At 37.9% G+C, this 15,500-nt stretch overlaps 1 protein-coding gene across 1 annotated transcript in view; it reads right to left on the bottom strand.

The window, feature by feature from the left end:
- LOC145998506 (ionotropic receptor 25a-like) overlaps positions 1-15,500 on the bottom strand; it is a 211,554-nt gene that overhangs the window by 7,889 nt on the left and 188,165 nt on the right. Inside the window, exons 15-16 of the mRNA XM_083134932.1 lie at positions 3,634-3,766; positions 526-653 (exon numbers count right to left, since the gene is read on the bottom strand). Coding sequence (XP_082991058.1) covers positions 526-653; positions 3,634-3,766 — 261 coding nt within the window. The remainder of the gene's footprint in view (positions 1-525; positions 654-3,633; positions 3,767-15,500) is intronic.

The raw sequence follows: 15,500 nt of genomic DNA on the forward strand, positions 1-15,500 counted from the left end.
GTGTGGGAACTTTGTTTTATACAGTGACATCATATATTCAGTTCTCCACACACAAATAAGATTAATTTTAAGTAATTAGACGTGCCCATATAATTTCTTATCGTCATCATTTCCCAAGTGAACAATCAGATGCCATAGAAGACTCGGGCCCGCCCTACATATATAATGTATGTATACAGTATAGGCCTATATGGTGTATAAATAATTTGTTAATTTATAATACTTTGATAGAAAAAAAAAATTGCCCCCCCCCCAAACTGTTCAACCTAGCTCCCTGACGTTATCCCTCCATCTTCGTCTTGGCCTTCCTACAGGTCTCTTACCATCAGGTTTCCCAATAAGTATCCTGTAAACTCTTCTTTCCTCTTCCATTCGTGCCACATGGCCTGGCCACCTCCTAAGTCGTCTTCATTTAATTATTCTAATTATATCTGGACACGAATACAAATTGTGCACTTCTAAACTACGTCACCTCCCTCAAATTACTACCCCCTCCATCACAGACAGAGGCAAACATTTACTTACCGATGTTCTGGATACTAATTCCGTCAGACTGGTCATCCTCCTTCTCACATTTCTTCTTGTAGGGATTCTGGTTCCACCAATTCTCCTTCAGCTTCTCAAGCTTTCTCTTGTTCAACAGCTGCAGAATTCTGAAACAACAACAACGATACTTCTTGTTAATACTAATATTTATTCATTACTATATACTGAATATTATAATTTGTTAGAGAAACGTGTCTCTTGGAAAGAAGAAATATTAACGATTATAATTACATTTAGAAATTAATTAATGGAAAACTTGATGTACCATATTTATTATCTAAAATTACTCTAAAGACACGTCATTATGTATTCCGAGACAACTGCTCTGCAATTTCTGTCACTTCCTATTTTAGACATAATAGGTATTTTAATTTTCTTATATCCCAATACGGTCATAATCCAGTGGAGCCTAGTAACCATTTATTATGTTGATAACATGTTTAATTTTACTTTTAATGTGTCGTTTAACATATGTGATTATATTGCACTTTTTAAATTGTTTTTTTTCTTTATTTTAACGAAATTGATCTTCTCACTATATTTTTTCTTGTAGTACACATTTTTTTCTTTCTAATTGCAATATTGTGTACATGTCATATGCCATCAAAAACTGCTGTATTAGGTATGCTGTTTTTCAGCAGTAAAATCAAATCAAATAAATAAATTATTCATTACACGTATATAATACTCCATTCTTCTCCGATGGTACAGTGGTAGCGTCTTCGCCTTGAAATCAATTGGTCCTGGGTTCGATACCCGGTGGAGTGATTCGGATCCCACTTTAAACTGTAGGTCCAGTCCCCATTAGCTTTACTGTGCATAAAGTGGACTTAAATCACCAAGTCAACCAACGTATATACTTCATAATAAAATCGCGTACATCACAGACTAAAGCGAGAACTTATTCCAGAAACAAATAGACAGCCTGGAAGGTCCAAGACTGACGTTTGAAGATTGTTGGGTACCGTGCTGAGCTGTCATCAGTGAGATGTGGATTCGATCCAAAGGACGGATGGGAGTGTACACCCAAATGTCAATCTCACAACTTACACCTTGGACTGCATGTTGCAGACTAACAAGGATCTGGCGTCTGAACCTATGGCCAGTATAATCCTCTATGAGACTTCGTTGAGGGTTGTTCGTATCTGTTTTTGATTCTCATAATCTCTTTCATCTTACCACCACCACTGATTCTCATCTTAGCGATTAGCCAAAATTGGCAGAAAAGCGAAGTAAAATTAACTAAAACAATTAATCAATCACACTTAAGGACGGGCAAAAATTGTACTTCTTTCCTATTAGTGAAGTAGTAATGTCTAATATTGATTTCCAGGTGATTTTTATGAGGGGAAAGCACATCCATTTTGACCTTTTAACTTGTCCTATTCGTTTTCTTCCATCTCAGAAGATGATATACAGAATATAATCTAGAGTAGGGAAGAACATCTTCTCGATAGGTCACATGACTACGATTTTACCCTCCGCTGTCGGTTTTATTTTCTTTGTCTGTTCAAAACACCCGACGAAACATCATACAGAAATCTTAATTCTGAAATTAGCTGAAACACGGAATAAGAAAAAGGTAATAGTGAAGTTCCAGGATCGAATTCTGGCCTTTTGCGTAGAAGTTTATTTTGTGTATCCGTACATCAGCTTTATTTAAACATCATTCATCTTCACTGTCGCAATTAGGAGGTGCTACATGGGTACGTGGGTGAATCAAATATAAACGGGAATTTATTTCTTAATTGCAGGGAAAGTGTGGTGAAGTCCTGTGGCCTTGAGGTGATGATAGTGGGTGTATCTGGTGTCTGTTCCTTCCCTGGAGTCCTTGTCAACTTTTAACATCAGTCAGTAGCACGATGAGTGAGCAGGAGGTACACCCATCATTATCAAATTTCTTACAAACGAAGGGGTAAAACCAAGTGAAATTTTGACCGGACTTCGAGCAAAGTTTGGTGAATCCACCCTTTCAAAGACCCGTGTGTATGAATGGCACAACATGTTTTTGGGAGGACGGGAAACTGTGGAAAATGAAAGACATCAACGGCGGCCAATTAAAAGCATTACTCAAGAAAACATTCAGGCCGTGACTTGATTGAAGGTGACCGTCGCTTGGCAGTCAGTGAAATTTCATCTGCAGTTGGCATAAGTTATGGTAGTGCTCACACGATCATTCATGAGAACTTGGGCTACAGAAAAATCGGTTCGAGGTGGGTCCCAGGCCTCCTCACTGAGGAGCAGAAAAAGGTTCGACTGGAAATCTCTCAAAGGCTCCTGGTTCGTTATGAGAGAGAAGGGGATGAATTTTTGTACAATCTTGTCACCTGTGATGAAACTTGGGTCCACAACTACACACCAGAGTCAAAACAGGCCAGCAAGGAGTGGCGGAAAAAAGAAGAGGCTGGGCCAGTCAAGGCCAAAAGCCACGCATCAGCTGGGAAGATTCTTGCCACACTTTTTTTGGATTTCAGAGGTGTCATTTTTATTGATTATCTTCATGAAAGAAGAACAGTAAATGCTGCTTACTATTGTCAACTCCTGGAAAGTGTTAAGGCTGTTGATCGGACCAAACGACATGGTACACCCATCAGAAGTGTTCCGCTGCTTCATGACAACGCCAGACCTCACACAGCTGGTGCAACACGTGACAAACTGCACGAAATTCATTGGACACCACTTGAACATCCTTCATACAGTCCAGACTTATCCCCTTGTGATTATCACTTGTTTGGACGCCTGAAAGAAGCACTCGGAGGTAAGCGTTTTCAGGATGACGCAGAAGTGGAAGAGTTCGTGTGCAATTGGCTGCGCACACGACCGAGAACTTTCTGGGACAAAGGGATTGCCAAACTCCCTATCCGCTGGCAAAAGTGCATTTCAGTTCAAGGGAGCTATGTAGAAAAGTAATTACTTTGTTTTGTATTTGTATTTTGTTTCAATAAATTATGAAAAATAAATTCCCGTTTATATTTGATTCACCCTAGTATATCTGTATGATGTGATTATAGGCGCAGCTCTCTTCGTTCAAAACAAATTATCAATGTAATCAATTTGTTTTGAATTTAATAACAATATTCTACATACGCATTGTTGAACTGATCCTTGAGGGGAGATCCCTGCTGGACGGCAATTGCGTAGGGTTTCCTGGAGAACTCCTCTCCCACCATCTGGAGATCGCAATTGGTCAACACCTGGTACCGAATGTCTGTAGCGTCACCTGCAACGAAGATGGTAGAAATAATGAGCATCATCACCATCATAATATTGGCTTATTGGTCTTCCAGGTTTACACTTCGCTGGTTTTGAGGTACTGTTATGATTAAAATCCTGTACATGTGAAAAAGGATGAAATAATATATTCTACATTGAGAACCGATATAACTATCAAAATTTTCAATAACTATTTTTTCAAAATGTTTTGAAAACGACAAGTACAGGAATTACACGTCCGAAGTTGGTAATATGTGAAATATCTTCAGAAAAGCTACTTTATAACCTGCGAAAAAGGGCTTAAACCTTCGTATAAGAAATTTTACAGTCTACAGTAAGTTTGTTTTTGAACTTTTGTACGTCAGTTGCAGGCTTGGCAACTGAGTTATATACAGGGTGTCTCATAAGTAATAGTGCAAACTGAAACAGTTGAAAGTACACGATAATAGAAGCGAAAAAGTCTCAGTAAACATGGGTCTGCAAAAGAGCCGTTTTCGAGATAATTGCGAATGTGTGGTTACAAGCCGCCACTGATTTCATTCTTTGTAAACGTCGTCCTAGTTGGTAAAATGCTAATAATATGTGAGAATGTGCGGTTAGAAGCAGTCACTGATTGCATTTTGTAAGCACAGAGTGCTTTACTTCTTGCGCGTTCCGAGGTTTGCCCTTTCTTTACAAAACAGAACATTTCCGAGAGGTTGCGTTGTAATCAAACAGGATGGATACAGACAGTACAGATAATTGTACATGCTTGTGACCAATTCCGAAATGAACCGGGGGTGTTCGAAAGCTTTTTACCAACTAAGACGACGTTTAGAAACAATGAAGTCAGTGGAGGCTTGTAATCACACATTCGCGATTCTCTCGAAAACGGCCCATTTGCAGACCCATGTTTACTGAGGCTTTTTTTTTTTGCTTCTATTATCGTGTACTTTCACTTACTTTTGAGACACCCTGTATATATCGCTGTTGGGGGTGGGGGGGAGTGGTTAACCCGGTCAATAGAATGAAGATTTTCGGATTCGTTATTATGCGGTGAATGGTCACCTGAGAGGTACCTCGAAAATTTCAAATGGCAAAAGAGGAGGGGCCAAATGACATCCAGATGAGGAACAGCATGTGTTCAAAATATCACATATCGAATTGACCTATATGTCTATGTATAACTTTGTTATTCATTTCTAAAATGTTAACCTGCCTCGAAATTACATACTCGACCTGTATATTGGTGAACTACGTATAAAGAAATTACGATGTTAAATTAAAATAACAAAAATACAAATGCGACGAATTGATACTGATTATCTTCTCCATTTAGCCACATTCAACTATTTTTATATTGTATTGAACATTTCTAATGCAATTATTTATGCACACACCCCAACACACCCCGTAACGGGATCATGGTAATATTTTATATCTTACCCTTCACTCATAAAAGCTCGTATTATACCTTTTATTAATATTATTATAATATTATTATTGTTATTGATTTACAAATCACAAAATGGAAATTGAATTGAAAATACCGTGCAGTTGTATATAAGCCTAAAGTGTACTATTTAAATAGAAACTAAATTCGACTTGATTCCTTTCCAGAAATACGTATCACTTTGTTGAACAGACACAAACAAATAATTCACACCACCATATATTGTAAAATAATCAAAATGGAAAAAAATAAAGAATGCCTGAAAAACGGGGGAACCACAATTCCGAGGATACAGATGCCCTGGTTTTGATTTTAAAAGGCACCAACCAGGGCGTTAAGCAAATACCCCTGAATGTAGTATGTGGGTGGAGGTTGGACATCTTTTAGGTGTTCCCCTCTTTTTTGTTGATGAACAGTATTTTTTTCTTTCTCTCGATGCACACATCAGAGACCACTCAAGGAAAACTTAGCTAGTGAGCCTTTGCAATAAACCATAAAATAACAATTATTATACGCTTACTAAGCCGGCGATGTTCAGCACAATGCATAACGATGTTTATTTTGCGTCGCTTTTCTTCTAATTTCGGGTAATCGTGAAATGGACAAATTAAGCTGCTAAAAAGGATCGATTCTTTTTTTGAACAAAATTAGTGCATTCAGTTTTTAAGTTGCGTCATCAATATGTTCTCTTGTGGCTATTTGAGATACTAATCCCCTTTGTGAGTTGGTATAATTTGAAAATTAAAGCAAATATTCATTTTTGGCACAAAAACTATAATCTTCGCTTATTATGCGATTTCTTCCATGCATCCGATTAATTCAAATATCTGCGTGTCAAATTTTTATATTTATGTTCCTAACTCTATCTGTGGAGTAAAGCAGTAAGTTTTTGTTCATGTACGCTTTCTGCTAAAATTTAAATGATTTTCCTCTTTCAGTTCAATGGTATCTGTGCTACTAGCTCTGTCTTAGTAATAGTTTTCACATACTTGCTATGTCGGTAAAACCGATATGCAGATATGTGGGGAAAGACAGCAATAACATTTCTCTTCGTAATGTCTTTTCTCGACGGACAAGAGAAGGAGCACAGATTCAATGTTCCTTCCCTTGTTCATTGCGATAGGGAAGAGGGCCAGGACGGAAATAGTGGATGGAAAACCAAAAAAGGACAAGAAATTGAGATCGAGGAGTCTCAACCGACGCCGATCAGAACATGGCCTGATCAGCGGGGCAAAGTGATCAACGTTCAAATCTTAGAAAAGGTTAGGAAGAAGGATCGTGGGAAGAAGCTGAAGACTAACATGACCATGGAGGAATACGCCAGAAGCGAAATGATGAGGGAAGGCTACGAGAGTAGCAAAGACAGCAACATCACGGCAGAAATCAACAACAGTGGGTTGTCAGGGGTTCAGATGTGGTTCCAGACCTGATAAAGAGGAGGAAGGCGGTTCATAAAGAGAACGCTCAACCGTGTGACTATGGGAAGATTGCCAAGACTAAGGATGGCAGGGCGAATCAGGGAGTCGTAACGTAACGAAATGGAACGGTATTTTCAATTACGGTTTCCGTTACGTTACAACCAGAAACAGAATAACTTTTTTCGTGAACAGAAACGTTACCTCAGGTATATGAACATTACGTTACAGGTGTGCATAACGGTACCGAACCATAACTGATCTCTAAAGGAGTAGGTCTTCACGTGACACTTTAACGTTACATCCATTGCCGGCAACCAGTAACGTTACAGGGTAAGAAAGAGGTTCGTCACGTATTGACTAGTAACTTTAGTGTGTGTGGAAAGTGATAGTAACGTTACAATTAACCAGTAACTTAATTGAGGTCACGGCTGTAAAATTGTGCTCGTTACCCCCACACCCCCTATACGCCTTCATGGCGTGGTGCTATGCACAGGGGAACACTTTACCTTTTTACGGCTGTAAAAACGTTACACTCCTTTTTTCAAAGCAACAACGTTATTTATAGCTGGTATGATACAGACGTTCCGATGTGCAATACCGTGTCCGATGCCGTGTTCCGGAGAGAATAACATAGGTCTCTCGTATAATTGTGCTCGTTACTTTTGTAACGTTACAATTCTTTTCCTCCACAAAAGTCTGTTTCGAAAAAGTGATACACATATCCGTTACGAATAGCAAATACCGTTATCGAAGGCGTTTTCGAAGAAGCCTCATAATTATGATCGGCAGCATACTAACATTACAGTACTTTGACCCCTTGAAAGTCACTAAGTTATAATACGTATTTTCGTTTTGGATGTCAGTGAAAAAATTAAATTGTAAAACAAAACGTTTGAAAACATCCGTTAACAAGATTCGGCGTGACAAAAGTTCTGGTTATTGGAATTTACATATTAACTATGTATTTATCACAAATAGGTATATTTATTTTCTGCATACTTAATCGCTTTATGTGAATTTGTTCTAATTTGATTATTTATGCTAGATGAATTTTAACATGTACGTTCACTTGATACGATAGCAAAGCAAACGTTTGTTGAGGGAAAACGTTTATATCTATCTATCTATCTCTCTCTCTCTCTCTATGTTTACATGTATTACATCATTTTTTTTAAAAAAATACAGTTGTTTGGCGATGAGAATGATTCGTGCTTAGATTAAGTTGCTGAAGGACGAAACATAAAGGACCAACCATGGTCGAGCCAAAAAATCATCCGTGCCACGCGTTCGTCCACCTAAGCGAGAGGCAAGCTTTCTCCTATCGGAAGACGAAAAATAATTGCTTGTTGCGCGACCTTGAGAAGGCGAACCGAACTGATAGCAGCAGCACCATGCAAAATCTGAAAATCTTAATCCTGAAACTTTGTACACGTGACCTTCGATCACGAAGCATCCGAGTAGACAACGCCTTGGGGCTATATGAAAGGCACTTTTGGCAAGTAGAAAATGCGTAGAAACGAAATGTTAGATGGAATTGTTGTACGAAACAAACGAAACCGCGTTTGTGCAACTGGTCTGTAGCTAGACAGGGCCATTGGACTCTCAAGAAGGCAAGAATTGTATGGAAAGTGATTCTCAAAACTAAGCGAATAAAAGGACAGTATATTTTATCATTTACAAGGGCCCTCATCCGCTTACAATTTTGAAAATTACTTTCAGTCTTCTTGGACAGGAGGTGCATTAAACTTTTTGGTGTAGAAACAGACAGAACACCCGCCTACCTACCACGTTTGAAAGAAGGGCATAGACAGACAAGAAAGTAATTTTCAAGAACGCAAGAACAGCAGTCGACATGGACATTGAGCAACATGTGATTGAGAAATACAATCGGAACAAAGGACAAGATTATTCAAGAAACAGTAATTTTATAAAACTTCCTATCATTAACTCAAACTCAGTTCATCCTTTTATCCTCTTTTGTTTGTTATACTTTTGTATTATTCATGTTTTATATTGCTTTTCTGCCACTTGTAGATAATCGCGACGATGAAGATGAATGATGATCATATTAAATCTATGAAGGGATGTTTACAAAAAAAACAGCCATGCCCAGATGTCTACTCGAACTTGAAATGTTTGGTACCGAGTGTTTGAGTGGATCACTAAACGACTTCGGCCTTCGAGGCTACGGTTTCAGTTGCAACATGCAGTATAATTACGTTTCTACTACTCTGAATTGACCAAAACATGTGGTATGTATCCTTCATTTTACTTAAAAAGCCCCCTTGATACATGAGATACTACAAATAATTTCAGGCATACCCTCGAATTCTGATTGCCTGGTACTTTTTTTTAACTAAGTAATGAAGTGACGTTTATATTCATATTAGGCCTACGACTAGCTCGAACTAAAAACTCTTGTGAAATACTGTGTATATGTTATCCTCGTGAAGTGAGGAACTTCATATTTTGCTAAGAAAATATGTATGAAAAATTATATTTGTAGCTACTACTTGAAGAATTCAAATTATTATTATGATGGAATTTCAACTTACGTATACTCTGCATATAATGTGTTATCGGAGAGGAGTTTTTGTCTCGCAGTCAATTTATTTTTAGTTGAGGAACTCGAGAGTAAGTTGGAAATATATAATGACCCACGTTGCGGTGTGCTGTTCGATTAATCAGAATTGGAGTGAGAGAAATCTGTAGTTAACTTCATTCAACACGTCAATTTGTAACTGTGAATGCAAGTTTTCTTTGATTTAGCAGGAAATCAGTCTGCTATTGTTGTAAGTAATAAATGGAAATATATATATATTTTCTGCTCGAGTAGGAATCCGCAGCCGTTATCCAATCAATCAGTTTCTGTGTGTGAAACTTCTGTCTAGGAAAGCTACATACAATTTGCTTTTAATAACAGCAGCTTCAAAATAACCTATCCATTCTTGTCATGCCAAGTAATGTTTGATTTTGATTTGTTATATTTAACTTTGGTTTTATGCCACTTTTGGCTAATCGCGAAGACGAGGATGGGTGATGAAATGACAAAATTGATGAAAGGACATCACAAAGAAAATAATGCACAGGCTGTGATCCGAACTCGGAACCTGTGGCGTCGTATTGCACTGTGCTAACCACTCCGCCACGGAGCTCTGCAAAGTAATGTTTGACCATACATTGTTCATGAAATAAAAACATAACATATACAGTGACTCACATTAGTAATCAATACGTAGCATCTTGCGGCATTTCTTCACAATATTTGAAAATTAACAACATGTACATAAATATAAACGATGGTGAAATATTTATACGCATTTCTTAAAGTTATATGTAACTTTTTTTTTTTTTAATTTTGGGTGCGTCATCACTTAGGCTATTTTGCACCCGCCACGTTATACGGGGTGCAGCCCCTTACCATAACAAATAACATAACTGTAATGTCGCATAACTGAAATATTAAAATATTCTGACAGGTTAAAAGCTGAGGCTGTAAAGAGGCACTCATCGAATATGACAGAAAGCAGGAGAACACACAGAATTATACTGGCCATAGGGCCAGTCGTCAGAGTCTCGTTAGTCAGCAAAGAGCAGTCCAGGGTGTACTACGTGGAATGAAGTTGAGGATTGGATGTAATACGTGGAAGGTCACCCCTTACACCCCTGTTACGTTTTCAAATCTGAAAATAGTTATTTATGTTTGGGTGTGAAAAAGGATATCACTTTAATATTCAGACAAATCGTGAAAGCCTTCTGTTTCTGTTAAGCTACGTTTCCATTCTGACAAGTTCCAGACCCATGACGCGCAACATGTGCCGGCGCATGTTGCGCGTCATTCAGTGCACTGTTTCCAATTCAAAAAATACTTCTGCAAAATACGCCCGCAACAGCACCGGAGTGCAGGACTTGAGTGTAGCGTTGTTCCATTGTGCTTTAGAGTAGTCAGTGTTTCTTCTCTTGTATTGTAATAATTTGGTAGTGATTTAACTTGTGTAAAGATGAACAATACAACTATGGCGGGTTTTGTGGTTATGGCAGGCGCGTACCATGAACTTGTAAAAATAAGAGGCGAAAACGACCTAGATGGTGGATTAGAAGTTTTCTAGCGAAAATAAATTCGGAAGGAGCATATAACTCGTTGATGAGAGACTTACGTCTTCAAAGTGGATACGAAAACTTTGTAAGAATGACTGTAAGTGATTCTGCATTGTTATTAAATCTTGTTGGACCACAGATTGTAGTCGCGTCGTCTGTTTCTACTCTAGTGTGCATGCCCCAGGAACTTGCTGCAGGCTGTTTCCATTGTCCGCGGCGCATGTTGTGCGTCTTAATTGTTGGGGCAATTTTGTCCCCGGCACTTGCGCCGCGGCATGTTGCAGACAGTTTCCATTTCAACAAATGCTTGGCACATGCAGCGTCGCATGCCGCGCGTCATGTTGCACGGCAAATTTGTGGTAATAGAAACGAGGCTTTACATAGTTTTTTTACTAGTCAACTACAGTGCGGGGAAGGAACAATTGATGCTACTTCCTGACTACATTTGTTACCAGTAGCTGCATTGCTCCCTGACTGAAGTACGAGAAAAATGTTTAACAAAAACAAAAATACAACATTTGACGAATGGCAGCTATTTATTTTTACCGTACCTAACCAAAGGGTACAGGGAAATTAAAAATGTTAAGTAGTACATGTAAGCGTACCGTGGGTGATGCAATAAAACGTAATGAAAAGCAAAATGAGGTAGATTCCGTATCTCAGAAAATTCAACCAAGAGAAATAGGAGAACGAAATGAACGAGCTTCAGTATGAAAAATCAAGACCCTTTCCTCACCCCCACACCCTTTCCAAACCAAGGGCTCCGAAAGCAGCTGTGCAACTTGGAGCAGGCATTGGGACTGCTGTACGGTTCAGTAGCGTTTCGTCCGAAAGCGAAATTTCTAGAAAAATGCTACAGTTCGTCTGCGACGGTTTAATGAGTTGCGTTTCGTTCGAGCCTGGCTGATGATGAGTCACACCTTGACTAACCACTGGCAGCGATGGAATTGGTGACTAGTATACCTCAGTTTACAACTTTTAAAACTACATTGCATAGATAGCGAAGTGCAGACTCAAGACAAATTGTCGAGAGAGAGGTCCCGGGTTCGATACCCGGTGGACGCACAAGTGGTTCGGATCCCACTTTAAACTGTAGGTCCAATGCCTATTAGCCTTAATGTGCATAAAATGGACTTAAAACAACAAATCAAATCAAAACAAATCGTCGAGAGGAAGTGAACTTGGATCTAGAAACTTTAGTCATGGCAGATGGCAACACTTTCTTACTATCTGACAACTACGAAGGTGAGATTTGCAATTTCCAGAGGGAAAGAAATATTAAAACAAAAAAATATTTTCTTCGATGGAGCATTTAAGAGTGTTAGCAAGAGTTTGCTTCATTAAACACTATTAGGATGGTAGCCCTCGGACGAAACGCTACTTGGTCAGGTAACCGCAAGTTGCCTGTTCCTGGAATTCGGACGAGAAACGCTACGCCACGTGCTGTACACCTGGCGGTTCAGAAAGCGAAGATGAGCATGAGCGACGAATGCTGAAACAGATGAAGGGACACTCACAGAGAACACTCATGTGCAGGTCGGGATTCGAAACCGGGGACCTCTGGCGTCGTAGTGCGCTGTGCTAACCACTCTGCCACGTAATATTTTTTATTTACTCATTGTTAGCTACTTCCTTTTAAACTAACTAACTCTCTAGCTTTCTTAAACCCGAAGATTCATGGCTGCAGCAACACAGGCCTTCCATCTGTCCCTATATTGAGCAAGATCTATATAATCTTTTCCATCCCTACCGATTTCTTTTAGGTCCATCTCAACGTTGTCCCTCCATCTTGGTCTTGGCCTTCCTATAGGTCTCTTACCATCAGGTTTCCCAACAAGAATCCTATAAACTCCTCTTTCCTCTCCCATTCGTGCCATATGGCCTGCCCACCTAAGTCTTCTTGATTTAATTATTCTAATAATATCTGGACATGAATACAAATTATGTAACCTTCTCCACTCACCTGTCTCCTCATCCCTTTTAGGTCCAAAGATTTTCCTAAGAACCTTATTTTCAAATACTCTCAATTTATGTTCCTCTTTCCATGTAAGGGACCAAGTTTCACACCCATATAATACGAGCAGTACAGACAAAATTACTGTTTTGTATATTTTAACTTTTAGTTTCTTAGTTATTAAACTAGAAGACAAAAGTTTATGAAGAGAGAAGTAACATGCATTCCCTGAATTAAGCCTACTTTTTATTTCCTCTTTAATATAATTTTCATTGGTTAATATTACTGCTAAGTATTTGAATTTGGAAACTGGTTCAAACGAGTTGTTGTCAATAATTAGATTTTGATTATTACCTAACCCTTGGTTTCGGCCTGTAAGCATATATTTAGTTTTCTCTTTGTTAACTTCCAAACCTATGTCTTTAGCAGTTTTGAAAAGTATTTTAGCATTATTCTTAATTGTATTTATATCATCCCCTAATAAGTCTACATCATCTGCATATGCTAACAACTGAGTCACACCATTTAATTGTCCTTCGTTAGTTTCTGTTACCTTCCTAACAGCATATTCTAAGGCAAAATTAAAGAGCAATGGATATAATGCATCTCCATGTTTTAACCCATCATGAATTGTAAATTTGTCAGACACATAAATACCCACACGAATTTTACTTTTCCTTTCACTGGTGCATACTTTTATCATATTAACAAGCTTCTTAGGTATTCCAAATTCGACTAAAATATTATATAATTTATCTCTTTTGACCGAATCATATGCTTTTTTGAAATCAATGAATACCTAATGGACATTTTGATTATATTCCCACTTTATTCAAGTGAATTCCTTTTACCTACGCTAAAAAAAGAAATTTAAAAAATGAATATTAGTCTTTTTTTCAACATGTCCATTGAGAATGTAAATGATCTGTCCATTTTTTATTTTGTCAGGAAACCTTTAAAGTTTGACATTATAGTTATTGGACCTTTGTCGCCATTGCACTGAAAGTTTACATCATTGCAAAGGTTGATATATCTATCTACCAGATAGAAAACTGGAATTGAATGAGATTAGGTAGTTGTTCTGTAATGGAGATAACACAATTCCATTATAACTTTGTCATTCGGTAAAATAATCGATTACTTTGATTTCACTATTATTCAAAATGTATCTATCTGTTAAAAGCAAAAGTAAGAACCGAAGTCCACCATGCCAGCAACACTACTACTTCTAAGCAGCTCCCACAATTGACTGAGGTTAGAATGAAAGTTTGTCTTGTTTTAAGTTCACTTGTATGCACAGATAGGCTAATTGGGAGTGGATCTACAGTTTAAAGTGGGAAATGAACCACTGTGCCTCCACCAGGAATCGAACCCGGTTAGAATGCAAGTGGTTTCTCATACTCAGATGGCAATTGTAGTTGATTGAGGGAAATTGTAGGCTGCAATTGTTTCATCTCTTATCGTCTGATGTCTACATACAAGCAATTTGGTATATTGAGTGTGTTTTTCGTTCATCTACGCAATATGGCAGCAGCCACGAGAATGCAAACTCAAGACAGGCACACAAATTTGGAAGTAGTAAATACTGTATAGATGAATGACAGGGCAAAATTTAAATTAACACACAAGTATTGCTTTCGAAAATCTTAGCATGCTGTGGAGCAAATTGTGGTATTGCATTAAAGGGAAGACACGCGAATACCACTACTCACTCGTGCATGCAGTGATCAAAGTGGTAGTTTGTAGCTAGGGTGAAACGAGCCTTGGAAATCGGTCGGGAAGTTGTTTGTAGGTAGTCACACGTAGTCTAAGAAACAGAAAAGTCACACATACAAGAACCTTGCTTGCTACGGATAATAATCCTGGGGAAGTGGCGCTACCAGCTCCTATTTTCCAAAATTTGGCACGTTAGGTATTACACCAGATGTGTCATTTGGGTATGATACATTTTTATTATATTCCTGTGGAGATTCGAACAGTGTTCTCGGCTTGCGAGCCAACTTAAATCGGCGTTAGCGTCCAATGTTTCGAGCGCATACATTGCTCCCATCCTGCTTAGAGCAATGTATGCACTCCATTAGTTTGAGAAAATCTAAAATAAGAGGAATTCCTATCCCTGTTCTCGTGTTGATATTTCCTGGCAAATAAGAGGCTGTCGCGGTCTATTGCCGTGCTATACATTGAAGAAACAATGCTTTCTAACGACCGCCATGTTGGGCAGATTTCAGTTGTATATTGGCATTTATCTTATTCGTATATTTTCAAGTTAAGAACTTGGATTAAATTATTTATAGTTACTTGTTTTTATAATTCATGTATATATTACGTTTCTTTATATTTTATAATATTATTCACGTATTTTTTTACTTCCTTTTTCGCGTATTTTTGCAACATTTATTCAGAATTTATAGGATCCCAAATAATAAATGCAACGTTTTCATTGTTTTTGAAGCACAAGTTAAATACATTTCTTAATATCGATTTTTGTTCAACAATGTACAAGATTGAAGTAATTTGTCTTCCTTATAAACTAAATCTTTATTTAATCATTTTTTTATGTACAAGGGCAAATATGATTTATTTGATAAAATCAGTTTAGTTATTTCTATATAGTTTAATATTGTAATATTATAGCAAAGTATTTCTCCCTCGTTTTCAATAAAATATCGTATTCCTATTGGCTGTTTATGTTAGGAGTAGGGGAACCACGCTTCGTGTTCTTGGCGATGTAAAAACTTCCACGTTGGCATTTTTAATTGTTGCCGACCTTAACTTTAGCTTACTATCGCTAATTAACATTGATGTGTTATATAAATTATCAGTTTTTCTTGTGTTATTT

The sequence above is a fragment of the Lepisma saccharinum genome, chromosome 1 (genome assembly GCF_977018435.1).
Source record: "Lepisma saccharinum chromosome 1, izLepSacc3.1, whole genome shotgun sequence".
Classification (NCBI taxonomy): domain Eukaryota; kingdom Metazoa; phylum Arthropoda; class Insecta; order Zygentoma; family Lepismatidae; genus Lepisma; species Lepisma saccharinum.